The sequence below is a fragment of the Mizuhopecten yessoensis genome, unplaced genomic scaffold (assembly GCF_002113885.1).
Source record: "Mizuhopecten yessoensis strain PY_sf001 unplaced genomic scaffold, ASM211388v2 scaffold716345, whole genome shotgun sequence".
NCBI lineage: Eukaryota > Metazoa > Mollusca > Bivalvia > Pectinida > Pectinidae > Mizuhopecten > Mizuhopecten yessoensis.
The window spans coordinates 202,223-221,689 of NW_018480070.1; the positions used below are offsets into that span (position 1 = coordinate 202,223).

General features: G+C 35.0%; 1 protein-coding gene across 3 annotated transcripts in view; it reads left to right on the forward strand.

The window, feature by feature from the left end:
• Positions 1 to 15,920, forward strand: part of LOC110443418 (isoleucine--tRNA ligase, cytoplasmic-like) — a 24,657-nt gene extending 8,737 nt beyond the window's left edge. For all 3 annotated transcript variants that reach the window (XM_021487632.1, XM_021487634.1, XM_021487633.1), the window contains exons 8-31: positions 282 to 369; positions 695 to 755; positions 994 to 1,092; positions 1,576 to 1,698; positions 2,108 to 2,199; positions 2,420 to 2,518; positions 3,206 to 3,332; positions 3,595 to 3,668; positions 4,251 to 4,445; positions 5,167 to 5,253; positions 5,561 to 5,644; positions 6,624 to 6,768; positions 7,129 to 7,249; positions 7,895 to 7,986; positions 8,506 to 8,583; positions 8,998 to 9,119; positions 9,516 to 9,618; positions 10,094 to 10,177; positions 10,507 to 10,794; positions 11,483 to 11,578; positions 12,174 to 12,341; positions 13,987 to 14,229; positions 14,620 to 14,883; positions 15,397 to 15,920. In XM_021487632.1, coding sequence (XP_021343307.1) covers positions 282 to 369; positions 695 to 755; positions 994 to 1,092; positions 1,576 to 1,698; positions 2,108 to 2,199; positions 2,420 to 2,518; positions 3,206 to 3,332; positions 3,595 to 3,668; positions 4,251 to 4,445; positions 5,167 to 5,253; positions 5,561 to 5,644; positions 6,624 to 6,768; positions 7,129 to 7,249; positions 7,895 to 7,986; positions 8,506 to 8,583; positions 8,998 to 9,119; positions 9,516 to 9,618; positions 10,094 to 10,177; positions 10,507 to 10,794; positions 11,483 to 11,578; positions 12,174 to 12,341; positions 13,987 to 14,229; positions 14,620 to 14,883; positions 15,397 to 15,534 — 3,071 coding nt within the window. In that variant the 3' untranslated portion in view covers positions 15,535 to 15,920. The remainder of the gene's footprint in view (positions 1 to 281; positions 370 to 694; positions 756 to 993; positions 1,093 to 1,575; positions 1,699 to 2,107; positions 2,200 to 2,419; positions 2,519 to 3,205; positions 3,333 to 3,594; positions 3,669 to 4,250; positions 4,446 to 5,166; positions 5,254 to 5,560; positions 5,645 to 6,623; positions 6,769 to 7,128; positions 7,250 to 7,894; positions 7,987 to 8,505; positions 8,584 to 8,997; positions 9,120 to 9,515; positions 9,619 to 10,093; positions 10,178 to 10,506; positions 10,795 to 11,482; positions 11,579 to 12,173; positions 12,342 to 13,986; positions 14,230 to 14,619; positions 14,884 to 15,396) is intronic.
• The last annotated feature ends 3,547 nt before the right edge of the window (positions 15,921 to 19,467 follow it).

The following is a 19,467-nucleotide window of genomic DNA, read 5'->3' on the forward strand; positions in this document are numbered from 1 at the left end:
CCACCCCCCACCCCCCACCTCACCTCATCTCTGTTCATATTTTGAGTTTTCCTGTTTCGAATGAGGTTAGTTTCATACACTAGACTCAAACATGTCTCCTGTTCTGTGATTTAACTGAGGGAAGCTTTTTTATGTCAGTACTGCTCTGTGAACATGGGATTGCTACTAAACCAGTGCTCTACTACTAAAGCTAGAAAAAAACACATGCAGCTGTAATAACTTTCTCAGTATAAGAACATTATATAGAATGTTTAATGAAGCTTTGATTTGTTTATTTACAGATAAGAAAACAAATGCTATTTACATCCTGATGGAGGCTAGATTGCAGGCACTGTTCAAATCTGAAGAAGAATACACTATGCTAGAGAAGTGAGTTCCACACCACAAACCAAAACAATGAATCGTTGAATTTCTTAAAAATTCTGGTCTTCTGTATCAATGCTTTTATTATAAAGATGTTGGCAATTAAGAATATATTTTCATCATAAAGGTCAAATGATTTTTTTCAATCAATATTCAATGTTTTAAAGGACATTGAAACCATCTATTAACTATTAATATCAATGCACCAATAGGTGTCCATACCTGTTGATGAATTCCTCTGATGAAAACTGTTCAATACTGTTCAGACTGTCTTGATTTGAACCTGTTATAAGCAGCAGTATTAGCATACAGTATTTAAATTCTGTTTCAGATTCAAAGGCAAAGCATTGGTTGGGAAGAAATATAAACCCCTATTTAATTATTTTGAATATGTAAGTACATTTTATAGAGTTAGCTCTGAATTGCAGATAAACGATTACAATTTCTTCTATACCTGTGGATGCTGAATTATATTGATAGACAGACAGACAGACAGACAGACAGAACTTGTAATATACATAATTACTAAACATTTGTCTATCAGAAACTCCAGGCGTGAAAAAATTGAAAGCTTTGCAAGTATGCAGGTTGTGCTAGCAAATGTATAATTTTATTGTGTATGATTTGTAGATGGGGAGAGAAAAGGGTGCATTCCGAATCCTTTGTGATGACTACGTCAGTTCTGAGAGTGGTACAGGCATTGTACACCAGGCCCCATACTTTGGAGAGGTATGAGTTTCAAACATACAATTTCTATAAACATGGTTCTAAAATAATTAAAAACATTTTTTTGTTTTCATTTCATTCAACTTTATATGACTGTCTTCATGAAAGTTAGAAAATCGCATCCGCAGATCGGGGAATTTTATACTGTTGTCAGTCAAAAATGAAAATAAGGTGGATTAATATAAATGTTTGAAAACTTGTTTCCAGATCCTTTTCCATTTGTGTATTGAATTGTAAATGTATTATAATGCAGAAAAGAAAAGAAAGTTAATACATACTACTAATAAAATGCAAATAATTGTGATGAGATATGAATTGAAAATGTGAATAATCAGAAACAAGATCTGTAAATTATGTAATTATATTGGATGCTTTTAATAGAAACATTTGTCTCAGTTGTTTCTTTTCTGTCTTGGTTAAACCTGGATTCTAGTGCCACTATGTATCTCGATATAGTCTTCATACAGTGTTGTCTGTTGATTACAGGATGATTACCGAGTGTGTTTGGCAAACGGTATAATCAGCAAAGACAGTGCCATGATCTGTCCTGTTGACGCTAGTGGGAAATTCACAGACGAAGTCGTTGATTTCAAAGGAATGCATGTCAAGGTAAAAGATTACTGACGATAATGTTAATTTTGTGCCACTGTAATTCTGCATCTAATGATCATTATTTATGTTAATGCCTCCTCATAGCCTTGTTGCTTAAATTTGAAGGTTCAATTAAATGAAATCAAATACAGTTCAATCCAATGTTTAAATTGAACAGATGTAATATTAAAATGATGACTTTCCTATTAATAGATTAAAACGGGATTCGCCCTTCAGATAATTTAGTAATTTTTAGAATATCTATACCAGTTCATAGTATTAAGGGCCAAGCTGATTGATAAATTTAATCTGTGTATTTCTGAAATGAATGTTCAGTGCTGTTGTGTTTCGTTTAATCATGAATTGATGTAAATTATAATATAATTTAGGAATCTTTTAAAATGATATGAATTTGGTTTTACTACAGGAAGCTGACAAACACATAATGAAGATGTTGAAGTCAAACAAGCGACTGGTGCACCAGGGTACTATCAAGCATAGTTACCCGTTCTGTTGGAGGTACAGCACAGTTTCCAGTGTCAGAAATATGTTTTATTGCTTTTAATATTGGTCTAAGGGAGATAATTCATTACGTTTTTCGTAAAGAAGAAAGGAAATTTAATTCAATCTACAAGTGAATTCAATGTATTTCAGATATAAAATTGCAAGAAAAATACCACATGTTTCAGATTTACACATAATTAATTGCTTAATATATTGTTATTTTTATTCTTTGCAGGTCTGAGACCCCTCTGATCTACAAAGCTGTTCCAAGTTGGTTTGTTCGTGTGGAACAAGCCACACAAAGATTATTGGCCAATAATTCTAAGACGTACTGGTATGTTGTACTGATACGTAATCATTTTAATATGAACCATGCATGTTTACAATATTATGAATTGGGCTGTTCCAGAACTAACTGTAGGAGATGGGTGGGAGGCACTTTTTTAGAGATCCCACTACCCATAAAATATTAAAAGTTACTTAATATAAGGAGTGAAAGGCAGCTCTGGGTTTAACCCCACCACCCATGATATATAAATACATGTGTCTCCCACCTCCTCATACCATAAATTATGGAGTTTAGCCCTTACGGATACATTGAGTGTCACTTCTGAACTTTTCTCCTTGCAATGCTACATAATAGGACAGTTTTCTTTACATTTGAATATCAAGCTAGAATACAGAAACGCTATCAACCTAGTTATACACCTTCACAAATTAGTTGGAATAATTTGGTCATGAAACATGATGTGGCTCTCTGGTGGACACATTCCAGGCATTAGACATTTGATTTTAGGCCTGATTAACTTATTGAAATCTTCTGTCAAAGCTGAAATCTTCTGTCAAAGCCATATGTCACAAACAGATAATTTTTTATCAGTCATGAGTCAACATGATAATGAAGTTCTTTCCGTTCTTTGACTTGTAGTGATATATTTAGTGGATGAGTGATTCAATCTAAAATTAATTATCCTCTGTAATTGCTGGTTGTAAGAGAATTTACTTTTGATTCGTTTTCAAGGGTGCCTGATTTTGTAAAAGAAAAGAGGTTTGCTAACTGGCTGAGAGACGCTCGAGACTGGGCCATCTCAAGGAACCGCTACTGGGGCACACCCATACCATTGTGGGTCAGTGATGATGGAGAGGAGGTATGTGTCATCCTGTACTCGTAAATTTGATGTACTTGGTAGCCCAGAGTTATGTTTTTACAATTTATGTGATATTATTATCATTACATGATACATGTATAAGATTTAGTTTAATCAATGCCAATCATTACACCAGAACTGAAGTATTTGAAATTGAATTATTTCGGTGTAATCAAAATTGCCAGATAACTGTTTATAACATGTTTATAAAACCATGAAAATAACAAGGCTTTGTTCAGCTACGCATTTTTATCTATTACAGGTTGTATGTGTGGGATCAATAGAAGAGCTTTATCAGCTTACCGGTGTCAAGGTGGATGATCTACACAGGGAAGTGTAAGTGAGCAGGATTAAATTACTTTCCATCTTTGCTGTCAAAAGAAACATTTTCTTGAAGTTCTTGTTTTATTAGATACCTGACTGCATATGCATAGTTAATTTAATTGAAAGGGATTATGTTTTACTTAACTGTATCGATTCTTACAAAGTTTCATATTATATGCTTGTGTTCAGGATTTTTTTTATTTCATAAATTAGCTACAATCTATATTATGCCAAGGTACTGTTTACACTATATGCAGTCTGCACAGTCCAGCTATTCTGAGTTTCACATTTTATTTGCCAACATGAATATCATAATATCATAGGTAGAAAGCATTGTAGTGGGAAGTAGATAAATCTGTTTCAATTGCAACGTGACAAAAGCATGATCATGGAAAATAGCCATACTGTATGTGTGTTCTGCTCGTAGTTTAATAGATGGTTTGATCAAAAGCAAAAAGAAATGCACACAGCACTCTTATATTATAACAAAATTTGTGGGGGTTCAATATAGAATATTTAACTTTTCAAATATGATTGTGTTTAAAATGAGTGATCTTTAGCGTTAGTGTTAGAGTTATGTTAATATATTTCCAGTGTTGATAAACTGACCATTCCCTCTAAGCTGGGTAAAGGACAGCTGAAACGGACCCCGGAGGTATTTGATTGCTGGTTTGAGAGTGGTAGTATGCCCTACGCACAGGTTCACTACCCCTTCGAGCGAAAGAAGGACTTCGATGATAACTTCCCAGCTGATTTCATTGCAGAAGGAGTGGATCAGACCAGGGGTTGGTAGGTATTCCATTAGGTAGTTACTTATTTTATGTTTATGTAGAATAAAAGACTTCATCAAAACAATATTTTGGAGAGAGAAAAGAAAAAAAATAACGTAAGGAAACCTTTTTTTTTTGTGGATGATTATTTTACCAATAATGTTGCAAACAAGACTTTATGAAGGATTTGACTTTGCATTAGAAACAGTATTAAATTACATCCTTTGCTCTAGTATGTCTGAATTTGATTTGTAAGCAAAGAAGTGATATGACAACGCAGACAAAGGAATCTGCCAACACCCCTTTATCGACAAACAAACTACCACAACTTATAGCACAGATCAAATATCACCATGAAGCAACACTACATCATAAAAGTATGAATTTTAATTTGTATGACATTTTAACTTATCATCACATCTATCTATTGTTTATGGAAAAATAAATCGCCAAATACAAATGATTTACAGTTTTCATTTTGACCCATTGCCAAATGATGTTTTTGTGATCAGATTTGAAGTGATGATATTATGTATCTTAACCCTTTCACCACTGCAGACCACAATGGACTCATCCAAATCAATGCATAGTCAAGTTTACTTAAGTTACATGGGGGTGAAAGGGTTAAGGACAAAATTTTATCACCGACAAATAAGTTTGAATTAGAGCTGATTTTATTGTAGTCTATTAAAGTGGTATGTCTATGAGTTGTCTGACACCAGTCATTGTTGCTTTTGCAGGTTTTACACCCTCCTGGTCCTATCCACCCTGCTGTTTGACAAGCCACCATTCAAGAATCTGATTGTGAATGGCCTTGTGCTGGCATCGTAAGTACCTCTTCACCTCTACTTGATTCATTCTGGATTATTGACTGGGCGTTATTGAATAATGATGATATTTTGTAGCATTCCATTTTGATATGGATGGTGAATGTTGACATTTCGATGTGCTACAAATATTCAACTGTGTTGACTAGATATGATTTGTTAATGACGACATCCATTTAAAATGAAAAGGATAAAACTGTGTAGAAAAATTTAATTTAGCTTTATAGAGGGAAGTCTGTTTAAAAGAATTTGTCTTCCTGAACGGAATCTTTTTTCATTTCTCAAACTTTCTGTTTCTTTATTACAGAGATAAACAAAAGATGAGTAAGAGAAAGAAGAATTACCCTGATCCCATGGAGGTGGTCAATAAGTATGGTGCTGACGCCCTCAGGTGAGTAGGAACTATGTGGTCCCGGTAGGGGATGTCAACAGGTTGGTGCTTACACCCCAAGTTGAATATGAACTACCTAGATCCCATAGACACTGTGTGTTAACGACACCGGATATTGGTACCAGGCAGGTAGTGATCACACGAAGTGGGCTTCTGTTGCAGGTGAGTTTTTTTTTATATTTTACTTACTTCAGAGGCTTGTATGTTGTTGGGGCTTTTTGGACCAATTCCATTCCTATATGGGTCAATATTTCTTCTAGACTTGTAAACAAGCCGCCTGGTATCGGCGAAAACTCACGAGTGATACTTATCACGTGTCTGAATTGATATTTGTAGTATTTTTTTCGAACAAATTTCACTACCTATAACTAATTAATATGTATATGCATTACATACATTTATCGTATTTTCAAAGTCGTCGTAAATTATGAGAAATATGCTGACATAATTTCATAGCATTGTAAGTAAACGCTGAAAATGTGTGGTATTGATCAAAAAGACTCAAGCTCATGACAGCCTGTGAAGTAAGGAAAATATATAAAAAAAAAACACTTCAACTGCAGTCCACCTCATGTGATCACCGCCTGCCTGGTAGCAATATCCAGTGTCGTTAACACAGATAGAGGTGGTCAATAGATATGGTACTAAATTTATCCTCGTGTGAGTATTAATTATGAAGGACAGATAATATGCTATTATTAATTTCAATTCTCTATACAAATGATGTTGTGGGATATGGTTGTAACAACTGTTGTGTTTTGTGGTAAGTGTGTTAAAAATGATTTTGTTAAAATCTCATTGTTTGACTGATTTTTTTTTCTTTTTTTATCAGTAATAATATTGTAATATCACTATTCACGATTGATTTGTCTCACAATTTGACACCCAAACATATATTGTATATCACGAAATGAAAATAATATGCTTTTAGACTGTTCCTTTATATGTCGTTGAACACAAGTGAATTACATGTTTCTAGATTGTACCTGTGTAACTCGCCGGCAGTACGGGCGGAGAACCTGTGTTTCCGTGAAGAAGGGGTGGAACGAGTCCTCAAGGATGTCTTCCTTCCATGGTACAATGCCTACAGATTCTTCATGCAGAATGCAGAAAGATATGAGAGAGTAAGAGTTATTTCATTTATCCAAAGTTGTTGTTTGGAAAGTCAGTTTTTACTCGATATTTTTTATGTGATAGATGCAAACTAAAGTCTTCAAATATGTTTTACTATTCTTTGAATCCAAGACTTAAATGACATCATTTTTGGAAAATTACAAAAAGTATTTGAATTTACGTTGATGTGCTTCAATTGCTTTAAATTAAACAATCTGCCAATGGAATTTAAGTGGATATTTCATAACTTGTTTAAGAAGCATCTATTTGTGGTTCCAGTAATATTTTTTAACAAAGATTGAAATTTAATTGTATTTTTAATGTAATATTGTTTATTTATTACTGATCGCTTTCATCTTGCTTTTTTCCAGGAAGATGGAGGTGTGTTTTTGTACAACCCCGACAAAATATCACGCCCCACAAACTACATGGACCGCTGGATGCTGTCCTCAACACAGTCTCTTCTGAAATTTGTCAAGAAAGAAATGTCGGGTAAGTCTTATGGGAAATGTCCAAAAAGTCCTATAAGTCCTTTAGAAAACATCAGGTATGACCTAATGAATATGTAACTTAAGTCCTGTATAAAATGCTCCAGCTTTTTTCTGTGTCCACTTTGTTGGGACACAAAAGTGACTGAAAGTGATCTGCAGCCCTCGTTTACACATTGAGGCCCTCTGTCTTCTTATCTCTTCAACCTAGCTGCACTTTCTTGCAAGGACACAACCCTAAACATGTCTTCAAATTGCCTTAGGGAGGACACGTAATGCTAGGGCTGTTCCATAACTGAGAGGCACCTGTATACAATGGGTCCTGAAGTTAAATCCAAATCTGCTTACCCTTCCTTATATTTCATTAGTTCAGGTTGAACATTTGCTGGCATGTTGGGCCTCTGAAAAAGTGCATAAGTCTCCCACATGTCACACCCATACAGTTAGCCATTCCGCTTAAGTCGCTTTTGAACCTTAAAGATTGGCAAGTCCACTTTAAAAATGTAGGGGTGAATGAATTAATTCAAAAACTGCTCAATAATAAATATATGCTTCATAAGATTTTGGGATGGAATTTTGAAGCTTATTAAAGTACAAAGGACTATTTCATTGTGAACCCATCAATAAGTATGTATCTGTATAATTCCAGAATACCATCTGTACACTGTGATGCCTGTGATGGTCAAGTTTGTCGGTCAGCTGACCAACTGGTATGTGAGGATGAACCGGAAACGTTTAAAGGTGAGTAAGACACTGTTTATACAGTACAGCACACTTGATGAGAACTTTGGTCAATGGTGCCTGCAGAGACTGTCAGCAATGTGTTGATAAGTACTGTAAGGGTTGACTGACAAAATGTTATAAGATATATAAGGAATATCACATAGGTCTTTGTTTGACGTCACAGTTATCAACAAATTTTTGTTGACAAATACATTCAAAAGTGCATGTGCATGTTTGTATAATAAACAACAGCCACCTGCAATGTCAGATGAAGACTTGGATGGTATTGTACTTATTACATACCTACATGTGACCGTCACATTCATATGGTGTTTTCTGCAACAATGATTATCCTATTCTAACATTTAGTTAACTTCCTGAAAGTTTAAACCAAACAAGAAAGGCAGTAGATCACTAGAGCATATAAAGGTTCAAAAATATTCAGAACCTTTTCTTGTTCATCCTTTAGATCATTGTACTAACCAACACTGCATGTGTCTTGCTCTGATGTGATTTATTCTGTATGCGTTGTGACAGGGAGACGGAGGAGCTGCAGACTGTCGGATGGCACTGGAGACGCTGTTTGGTGTTCTACACTCTATGATCAGGGTCATGGTACGTTAACAGATTAATGTGGTCTTTTAATGTTACAGATAAAGCTGGTTGTTGTATGCATGTAATAAAGATCTATAGTGAATCACTATGAAGATAGAATTAGTGCTTTGGGTTAAGATATTCAAATGCGTAGTTATAAGCAAGGTTAACATAATTTATGAATAAAGTTTGTCCTTTTCTGAATTAAAACAACTTTCTTTTACAAGAAACAAACTTAAAGAGAAAACAAATAAATATCAATATTTTTTCCACAATCTAGATACTGTATTTACTAGGAAGAGATAGACACATACTGTTATTTAACTGATTCACCTCTGAAGTCACGTTTGAACTCTTCCAAATCAAAGATCAGAATAGTGCATTTTAAAATTTCAGGGGTGAATGACCTAATATATCTTGTCCTATTTGTTACAGTCTCCACTGATCCCATTCATCACAGAACACATGTACCAGAATCTTCAACACTTGCTCGACCCAGCCTACACAAAGGGCCTTGACACTCGAAGTGTCCACTTCCTCATGATCCCTGACCCCAGGTATGTCTCAAAAACAACCAGTTTAACTCATTTAACCCCGAAATTTCATAATGAACTATTCCAACCTTTGAATTGGAAGAGTTCAAATATGTCTTCAGGGGTGAATGATTTAACTTTACCTAAATTTAAACACAAGTTAACAGATATTGGGTCGATCGGTATATTAACCTAGTTATCTAAATTAAACCATATTGTCAGTACCAGGATGTCTGATTTTTGTTGAGACAACTTTCAGATGTAAATGTTGTAAGAGAGATCTTAGGTATGCTTTTTTATATTTACCTAATTTCTACAGAGACATTTTATTTCTGATATTCATTTGAATAGTTGTAGAGTGTACCTTATATACTATATTGTTGTGGAGATAATAGATTTGTGATGTTTATTCTAATAAAGGGAGGATCTGATAGATACACAGATAGAGACGGCAGTGTCACGCATGCAGTCTGTTATAGAAATTGGACGCCTCATCCGTGACAGAAATACACTCCCGATGAAGGTAACATTGTTAACCTTCTTAATACTATATAAACTAAGAAAATAATGTATGTATACTTGGAGTACCTGTGTTTGTATGAATCAGGTTTTAAGGTTGAAATATTCTGTTTTGAATATAACTTTAGTGATAGAAGATGAACTATAATAAATGGGAATTTTAGTGCTGTTGAAATGTTCATCTATTCTGCATGAACTTAATTAAACCAGACCAAAAATAAACATATTTAACATTTGAAAAATTTCCACATGGCATGGTGATTATGAACTGTACAAAATATTAAATGTGAACATCACTTCTTTACAGTAAATTCATAGATTTGTCGTATTAAAACCTTTCAATTAATTAAAAATTTGTTAAATTAGTTTTAAGGTTTTTAGAAACAAATAGGTGTGATAAAGTAGATAAACTTTAAAAGATAAATCAGACTTACAACAGTTTAACTGATATTGTTTATGTCCCTTTGACTGTGTTACAGTATCCCCTGAAGGAGGTGGTCGCTATCAATAGTGACGAGGACGCACTGCGAGACATATCATTCCTCACCGACTACATCAAGGAGGTATACAATGAAATAAAAAATGAAGCTTTTTCATCGCATGTAGTGTTTGACTTCAATATAACCAAAGACAAGCTTTTTTGATCAAAATAATTGTCTAATTAGATTATAAAACTTTTAAATCATGCACAAGAAAGTCTGTCAGTTGCACAAGCATATACTGCCACAGTATGGTGTACATACAATGTTGAGGCAATAAACTTGAAAAGTTTAGACAAAGATGTGTAAGTAGTGATATACTCTACCTAAACAATAACTTCATTATTTGCTATTGAACAGAATATTTCATTTTTTACGTTATTAATGATGCATTATATCTGTTTGGTGCACAGGAGTTGAACGTTAAAAATTTAACCACGACCAGTAACAAGGATAAGTATGGAGCTGAGTTAGTGGCGGAACCAGACTTCAAAGCTCTTTGTGGAAAAATCAAAGATGCCAAGAAACTCTTTGGTGCCATCAAATTACTCAGCAACAAACAGCTGGAAGACTTTCAGAAGACCGGTCAGATAACTGTGATGGGGCATGTTTTGGAGGAAGGAGATGTACGACTCCACTACAAATTTGATGCAAAGGACAGCTCGACTCCAAACTGCTACGATGCACATGGAGACAAAGAGGTATGATTTAGTTGACACTTAGTATCATAGAAATGGGTGACTTTTATAGATTATAGTATGAAAGGTTAATAACATGATAATTTTTCAGCTGAAGTTTACAAAATAGATAGGGTTTTTTGATCCAAAAAATTTACAAACCTCCAAATTTGAAAGGCATTCTTTTGATGAATGAATTTTGCATTTGACATGCTTTACAGTGCATTTCAGAATTTTACAATCAAACCTGACTGTGCCACCACCTCTACAAAGAGGTCACATGTGTTAAGAAGAAACGACTTTGAATATTCCCTTTTGTAGGGATTTCCTTCTGAACTGAACCTGTATTTAAAGACCACCTATGTGCCTAGAGACAAACTTTTTTGGACTTTCCATGGGTGGTCTTTGAATACGGATTTCACTGTATCTGCTTCTTTAGATGTAATTTATTTAGTACTACAAATGTACAGTAGTTTATTTGTGTGAAATCAACAATTCTACCGGACAGCTAATTAACCATACTATAAATGATAATAATAAGTGGAGGTTCTTACATAATTTGAACCTACAGTCAATCACCATTGAGACTACAGTGCCTGTATGTGTACTATTCATGTGTAGTTCTACCTATTTATCAGTAACTGTATGGTTATAAAGTAAAGTATCAAGGCTTCTTGAGTTATTACTATCTAGTACATGATGTTTATAACAGGTGTTGGTGCTGCTGAATGTGACGCCAGACCAAAGCATGCTGGACGAAGGTATAGCTAGAGAGGTCATAAACAGGATGCAGAGGCTCCGGAAAAAGGCATGTATCACTGGCATCTTGTGTCCAGTGTCTAAAGATTTGAAAGGTTTTATTGAATACAGACCTATTTTACTCCAGTATAAATGCCATGTAGTTTTTAGTTAAATTCCAAAGAAAAAACTTAGTAACAAAATAGGAATGGGTTTGATTTAAATTTTCAATTTCAACCAAATGTGCTTGTATAGGCTTTTAATTTGTCAAAGGGATTAGACCTTACTCTTGAACTAATGACGTCTTTTCCTTTTGGTGGATTTAATGTTCTTTTCTAGGAACCTCGACCTAAATGTCCCAAAATAATGAATTTCTTATACGTCTAATATTTATTAGTGAATTTATTTTAATTTATACACAATTCACATATACCTTACATGATTAAACTCTTCCATATAATTTTCTTCTGCAGCTTGGCTTTTGCATCTCCGATATTCATAAGTTAATAAGTAATGTTTGGATTTTCTTGTGAACCTGAACTGCAAGTAAACTATAGACTGTATGTATTGTATAGGATATTAATAATGAACTTTTCAATGTTACTGTGTGTAAACTGTAGACTTTTGTATAGGATTATTATTAAGTTCTCGAATGTGTCTAACAGGGCGGAGTGGTGCCTTCTGATGAGATAGCAGTTTACTACCAGACAACTCCCAGTCTCACAGCCATCATCAACAACTTCTCCGACTTCATATTTAATACCATCAAACAGCCTGTACTACCCTACCCCGTCCCCGCAGGGTCAAATGTCGTTGTGGAAGAAAATGCATCGGTAAGTAATAAAATTGATGATCCTTGATGCACTGGAGCATCATCAATCCAAACTCTTCCTTCAGTACAAGTTTTGAGAGTTTAGTACTGTCTCTGTACATGTTGGAGTTTACTGTTCTTGTTTCTTTCTCACACTGCCTCAGGTAGTTTAACAAAATGATAGAGTTACTCACACATAACCAAAATTTGGTGAAAATATTTGCAAAACATTTTGTAAGGCCGACTTGAAATCTAAAATATAATATCAGAAATCACGACATTTTGTCTTCAAGCCCTTCTCTTTTGTGACGTCTGTGTGATATTGAGATTCTGTAGCACAATGAAGTTGACATCCCATTTGACACAATTTGAACCTAGTCAATCATCCTTCCTGTAGGTGTCATAAAACGTGTTAATATCACCATTTATATAATGAGTGTTATGACATTGTAACAGTTTAGTTATGTGATAAAACTTCAATTTGCTGTTGAGAAGAAAGCCAGGAAAAAAAGGGCTACCACAGTGCATCAGTAATTTTTAACTCACCTGAGCTTAAGCTCAAGTGACCTATTGCTATCCGTCGTTGTCCGTTAACATTTAACATTTTTAACTTAAGCTGAAATACTGTCAAAGGGATTTCATTGATACTTCATGGGAATGTTACTGACATCACCCTGATCAAGGGTTGTTATTTTTCGGGTCAATCAGAAATCAAATATTGTCGCCACGCCCGCCATTTTGAAAAGCTATTTCATACTTAAAGTCAAGTTTTACTAGGCCAATTTAACTGAAACTTGGTAGGAATGGTTGACTCATGATCCTGGCAAATTAAAGTGTTGTTATTTTTTGGGTCGATCAGAAATACAATATGGCCGCCAATTTGAAAAACTGATTAAACTTCTAAGTCAAGTTCTACTGGGCCAATTTAACTGAAACTCGGTAGAAATGATCGACTCATGGTCCTGACAAAGTGTTATTACTTTCTTTTGGTCGATCAGAGGTCCAATATGGCCGCCGTTTTCAAAAATTATTTCAAACTTAAAGTAATGTTCTACTGGGCCGATTTAACTGAAACTTGGTAGGAATGATCGACTCATGGTCCTGGCAAAGTGTTCTTTTTTTTCCGGGTCAATCAGAGATTCAATATGGCCACCACAGGCGCCATTTTGAAAAACTATTTCAAACTTAATTTCAAACTTAAAATCAAGTTCTAATAGGCCGATTTTACTGAAACTCGATCTAGTAATGATAAGCTCATGGTCCTGACAAACTTAACTTGACGCTATGCGTAACTATTTTTTACTCCAATTGGTAGGGATTGATTGACATCATTATCTCCACTTCATATTTCAACAACAAAAGTAAATACTGTAGGACCCATGGGCCTCTTGTTTGTCATATCACTAGAGGCATACGTTAAAATTATACAACTTGAAAAGGAGTGGCTTGTTATATGTTTGACAATAATAATAATAATATCTATTCAGGAAAAAGGCGTACACAACAAAACAGTTTCACATAAGAAGGTGATTTACAAAGTTGATGTCTATAATTTATGTACTTGGCCTTACCCTGGGATAACCCATCAAAGCCATAGAAAGATTATTTCCAATGGGTTCCCCTACCTTACATTTAGATTTGAAATTGAATTTAATCTTCGCCTTCAGGTGAAGAAGGATGAGTTGAAGCTGACCATCGTGTCTAGGTCGGGAGATGGCCCAAAGAGTGCGCCCTCGCCAGTAGTACAGCCAGCCCCAGTGGTGAAGGGGGTCTCCCCAACATGTAGCTACATCAATGTACAGCTGTGTGGAATGGCTCCTCAGGAGGGTGTGTCTGGAGGTCATGCTACAGTCCTCCTAGAAAACCCTAAGGGCAAGGCCATGAGCAGCAGACAGGTGCTGGTGAATGAGGTATGTAATAATTACATTCTTTGTGAACTTTGTCAAAGGTTGTTTTACTCCACTATTCCAGCTATGCAACTGTTCATGTAGAATATATGCACTGCATTTTATATGACACTGACCTTCAAAGATGAAAAAAAATAGCCAAGTAATTTTGTGTCAGTCTGCTGATGCCTTTTACATGTGTCTGATAAAAAGCTCTGTAGTATTGTCTTCGTTAAATTTGTGATTTTTCAATAAATTACTTTGTTGTCGTGGAAGGAAATTATTTAAATCCCCAACTTATCCAATTTTAATGTCAGACAGATTAAACGGAGATTTAGATTAATTTGATGTATGTGTGAATCTTTAAAATTTATGTAAACTTTTACTACTTGAAGTGTATTTTTATTTTTTAAGGTGAAATCTGTGTTTGGTGTGCGTGGTGTGAAATTGGACGTTTACAAGGGCCGTGAAATGTCGGAGGTACTCCCAGTAACTGGTGATGTTGCTTCGCTGTCTGGTCAAACCTTATATGTCGCTTCTAAGTGTCGGGCGACTTCCACACCAGCGTCTTCACCAATGTGCCATTTTGCTAATGTGGAAATGAAAGGTGTACAAGGGACCTTACTCCTGGAGAACCCTAAGGGAGTGACATTGTCTGTGGATCAGTTAAAATCTCAGGTGAATATATACGACAAAACAGCTCCAAAAAACATTTTTAAGCTCTATTAGGTAATCGTAAGCACCCACTGCCAGCCTATGCCAGCCTGATTCAGTTTGACACATGACTTGGGGATAATTCCCAGGTCACATGACAGATCAGTCTGAAGCCCCAACTGATGTCAGTAAGGGCTGAAGGAGGCAACCAGGTGGTCACCAAAAGCTACCCATGAGTAGGCTTTAGTTGAGAGATATAGCTTAATGTTTGTTTAATCAGGTAATCTTGTTAGCAATTACCAAGGTATCAAGAATTGCAGAAATGAAAAACTACACATATATTGGCATCTTATAAATTTAAAAGAAAAATCCAATTATTTTTAACACCAAACAAGGACTTTTAAGTTAGGTTAATTAATGTCCACCCTATCATGGTTTTAAAAAGAAATAAAAGTCTGTTTTGAGGTATTCAACTTCTTTAATATAAATTCTATACTGAGTTTACATTTTTATTTAATACTGTTCTTTATGTTTCAGGTATCGGCAGTTTTTGGCCTTGATGGACAGAAAGTTGAATTATGTTCAACAAAAGATGGAAAGAAAAAGATAACAAGTGAAAATTGCAAAGACTGTCTGTCCCTTCACTCAAGTACACTGTATGCTGTTAAACTATGAACTAATTTTATAGTTTAACAGTACAATATAAATTCTGTGGCAATTTTTGAAGTTTTGACAGTTTGGAGAAAAAGGATATCGATGATGACTGTGTTTTTTGAGAAACTGACAAGATATCCATGTGGTTGTCCATTTCAAGAAATGTGATTTGGTAAAATTGTATTATCTGATGATCTTGATCTTTACAGATTTAGTGCTAAAAAAATTCTGATGTGCCTGATGAAGAGAGGAGAGATTAAAATATCAGACTCAGAGTATTTATTTTATGTGATATTCCTATAGAATTTGATACCGTTCCCTTGACAAAGACTATAAGACTCTTTCATGTCCAGGGGTAAGCCTCAAGTTTTACCAAATTTGAAAATCCTGAGGGTGGAATTTCCCTATCCTACACCCTCGGGCATGAATGAGTATTTTTCTCTCATTCCAACTACCAGAATAAGCTCAGAAACCATGAAAATGCGTTTGGACTGGCTTCCATTTTGAAATTTTTTCCCCTGAGCTTTTTTGACGAAAACGAATTCGTCAGTGACATTTAGCATACCCCATATTTTCAAACAAATTTGTGCAGAAATAATAATCTCATCTTTCTAACGTGTACGGTAACAGTAAATATATTGTAAAAGGTTTTAATTTCATCACGTTGCCTTTTCCGCATTGCAGCATCGGTGTTTTCCCAATTCGTGACGTCACATCATTGTTGAGTCATTATGATGTCACACCCATGTAAGATAGACTCAACAAGCATGGCTATCTTACATGACCGGATATGAGAGAATACACAGATCTTGATAGGAGGCAAAACCAAGCTTCATGATATGTGACATGTTAAAACATTTTTTTTGTTTTGTTGCATAACAATTACGTTAAATTCAACTACATTTTTGTTTTCAACTTCTTAGGAAACATTCATAGACTGGAATGTTACCATAAAATGATATTTGATATTAAACAAAGTTAGGAATATAGATTTTCTGTTCTGATCCCATTATCTCTTGTGTCAAAGAAGATAATGAGTATATGATGATTATTTTGGAAGCCAGGTTGTTGAAAACAGCTTATTTGCATATCTAATCTATATGTATGGATAAAGATGAACAATATAACATTGTTAAGCGGGATTAGTAGAACATATTCAGATTTATTTCACAATAAATTATTATATTTTCTCACATATTCCCGAGTCGCCAATTCTATTTGCTTGTATACACCAATTGAAAGGTATCCTGATTTATTAATCATTCTTCAAACTAGAATGGTATTAAGTAAGACTTTTAAGTGCATTACTTCAGCAATATTTTCTATATTTATAAATTGAATATAAACTGGAATATTTTTGAGGTGACTATTTTTGTCCACTTTGTTTGGAGAAATGGATTATTCCAGAACTTAGAAGTAATCTATCCAATACACTTTATACTCTATCAACAGACGGATGTGTCGGGATAATAATGATACTTCAAACACTAATTTATATACAGTCTTCTCATTTGCTTATTTATAAACGTGGCCGATTCAAAATCATGATTTGATTATTGATGTGATGACGGACATTTTGTGGCAGAGATTTTCCAAATAAAAGTTTGGAATTTTAACAGGTTTGTAGTTTTTCTTCTTGTTTTCAATATATTTCTGTCAGTAGAAGGAAATGTGCATTGTTTTTTTCTAATTCATTTATAGAAATTAAAAGAAAGGCCAATTTGAACAGAAGCTTACACAGCTTTGCAGTTCAGATATAACAATTCAGTAGAACCTCCATCTGTCATCAACTTCACTTTTTAAAACTAATGGTCTAAAACAGCTGAAGGGATTATAACTAAATTTGGTATTGAGCTCAGCATGAGTCAATGGGATTAAAGTTTGTGACTGCCCCAGGATAGGGGTGATAAGTGGATGAAATGCATTTTTTTATGGAAAAGTCAGTATAAGGAATTGCCTTTAACAGGAGAATAAAATCTGTCTATCTAAATAGCCCTTGTGTCGCCACTGAAGAAACGGGGAAGTGCAAATAGTATTTTTTTTAAACATACGATTGTTGTGAACCATCCCTCGGTCAAGAGAAGTCAAGTTTGTGTAACATCGATTTGGCCTACATCGGGACAGAGTTGCACCCAAAAAAGTAAATTGTTGGTTGGAAATCTTTTATTTAGAATAGTTCCGCTGGGTCAATATTAACCAGCCTTCTTACAAATTAAGTGATCGCAGACCAAGTATTGTGTAGCTGTAATGTTTTTCAGGTCGATTGCAAATTCAAGATGGGTACTTCATGGAAACGTTATCTCAAATTCCATCAAACCGATTTTGGCTAAACTTCATCTTTTAAACGATTTTATGATGGCCCTTATCTCGCTATTTTCGGGTCATTTAACAAAACAGACAGCTTCTCCGGTGAGCTAGTCCTCTTGGATAGCTTATTTATATCTTGGTAGCTAAAAGAATCAAAAAGAAATCTGGATTTTCAACCAGCCTCCTTCATTTACCATAAGAAATAGTTAATAACAGTAGCAATGTGGAGATTTATTCTGGGGCTTGACACCCTGTAACCATGGGTTTGTTACAAATGTCTGAAATACACATATGCTATACTGATTTGGATCTGTAAACGTAATCGGTTTAAATTGAAACGTTTGATTTCTTGACCTCGAACGATGGTCAGTAGATAATATAAACTGAGTGCAAATTGAACGTAAATCAGGAGACAAATTTCTGCATACATTTGTATAGTCCTTTTACATGAACATGGTTTGTCATTCGGCCAGTCCGAAAAGGTTGACAAAATTATGTCCTTCCTCCAGACATTATTGAGTCTGCACAGTCGTCAAAGGAGTTAGGATTATCATGTTTTTTTCCCTTCTTCACTACTTCCGTGACCATCCAGATTGTTGAAATTATCATGAAAACGGTAGAAAAATGTTTTTTTTTACTATAAGTTTTTTTTTTCAAAGTCAGTTAATCGTTTCCGGTTACCAGGGACCAAAACTCTAAACCTGTGACAATTCCCCTTCATATCTAATGGCATCCTCGACATCCTGGGGTTGTGCTCACTTTCGCTCTCTACACCCTTGAATATGTCATAGCAAAATTGAAGGCACCAAGAAGGTAAAAAAAACACTGACCAATCGCTAGGCTGATACCTGTTCTTTGAAGATTACAAAGGAGCGGTGCCTGACTTCAAAGCCTGTCATATTTTACCGTTACGTGACCACGAGATTCTTTTGATGTACATCAAAGGATCGAACTAGTTTTCTTGTCTCATCCACAAGGCGATTCACACTGAGCCTTCGATTTTGCTATGCTATTCCAGGGGTGTAGAGAGCGAAAGTGAGCTTAAGCCCTGGATATCGAGGATGATCTGATTGAAATGTTGATTCTTTTGTGGTTGGTACTCGATGACTCTCTCTTGACGGCGTATTAATTTCTGCCTCTGAATTTGTCGTCTCCAGATGAAGTTTATCTCTTCTTTATTCGACCTTCTGATTAGCTACATGCACCCACAGGGGCTTTGATCGCTTTACTTGTAATATTAAAAAAGGGTCTCCTATACTAATAAATACAAAGGGATATAACGACAGACTGAAATCCGTTACTCCCTTTTCTCTTTCAGCTCGTGTCAATCACAAATATTTGTCCATATTGGATATACCTCGGTTGAATATTGAAGACAAATGATTTATTTACAAAATGAAACCATTATTACGACTGTCTGACATATAGTTATCCACTGACACCGCTTTAAAGTCGCAATTACACCGTTAAATTGCGACCGAACCAAATTCTATACTCACGAGAAATGACCAAGTTTCACGGATAAACTCGAGAAATATATCCAAGGAATGGTTTAAATCCTTATTTAATATCCTCAATCCAATACATGTGTTGCCCACTTCTCTGAAATACTTCGTCGATCAGTTTCTACACATGACAAGTGGTATA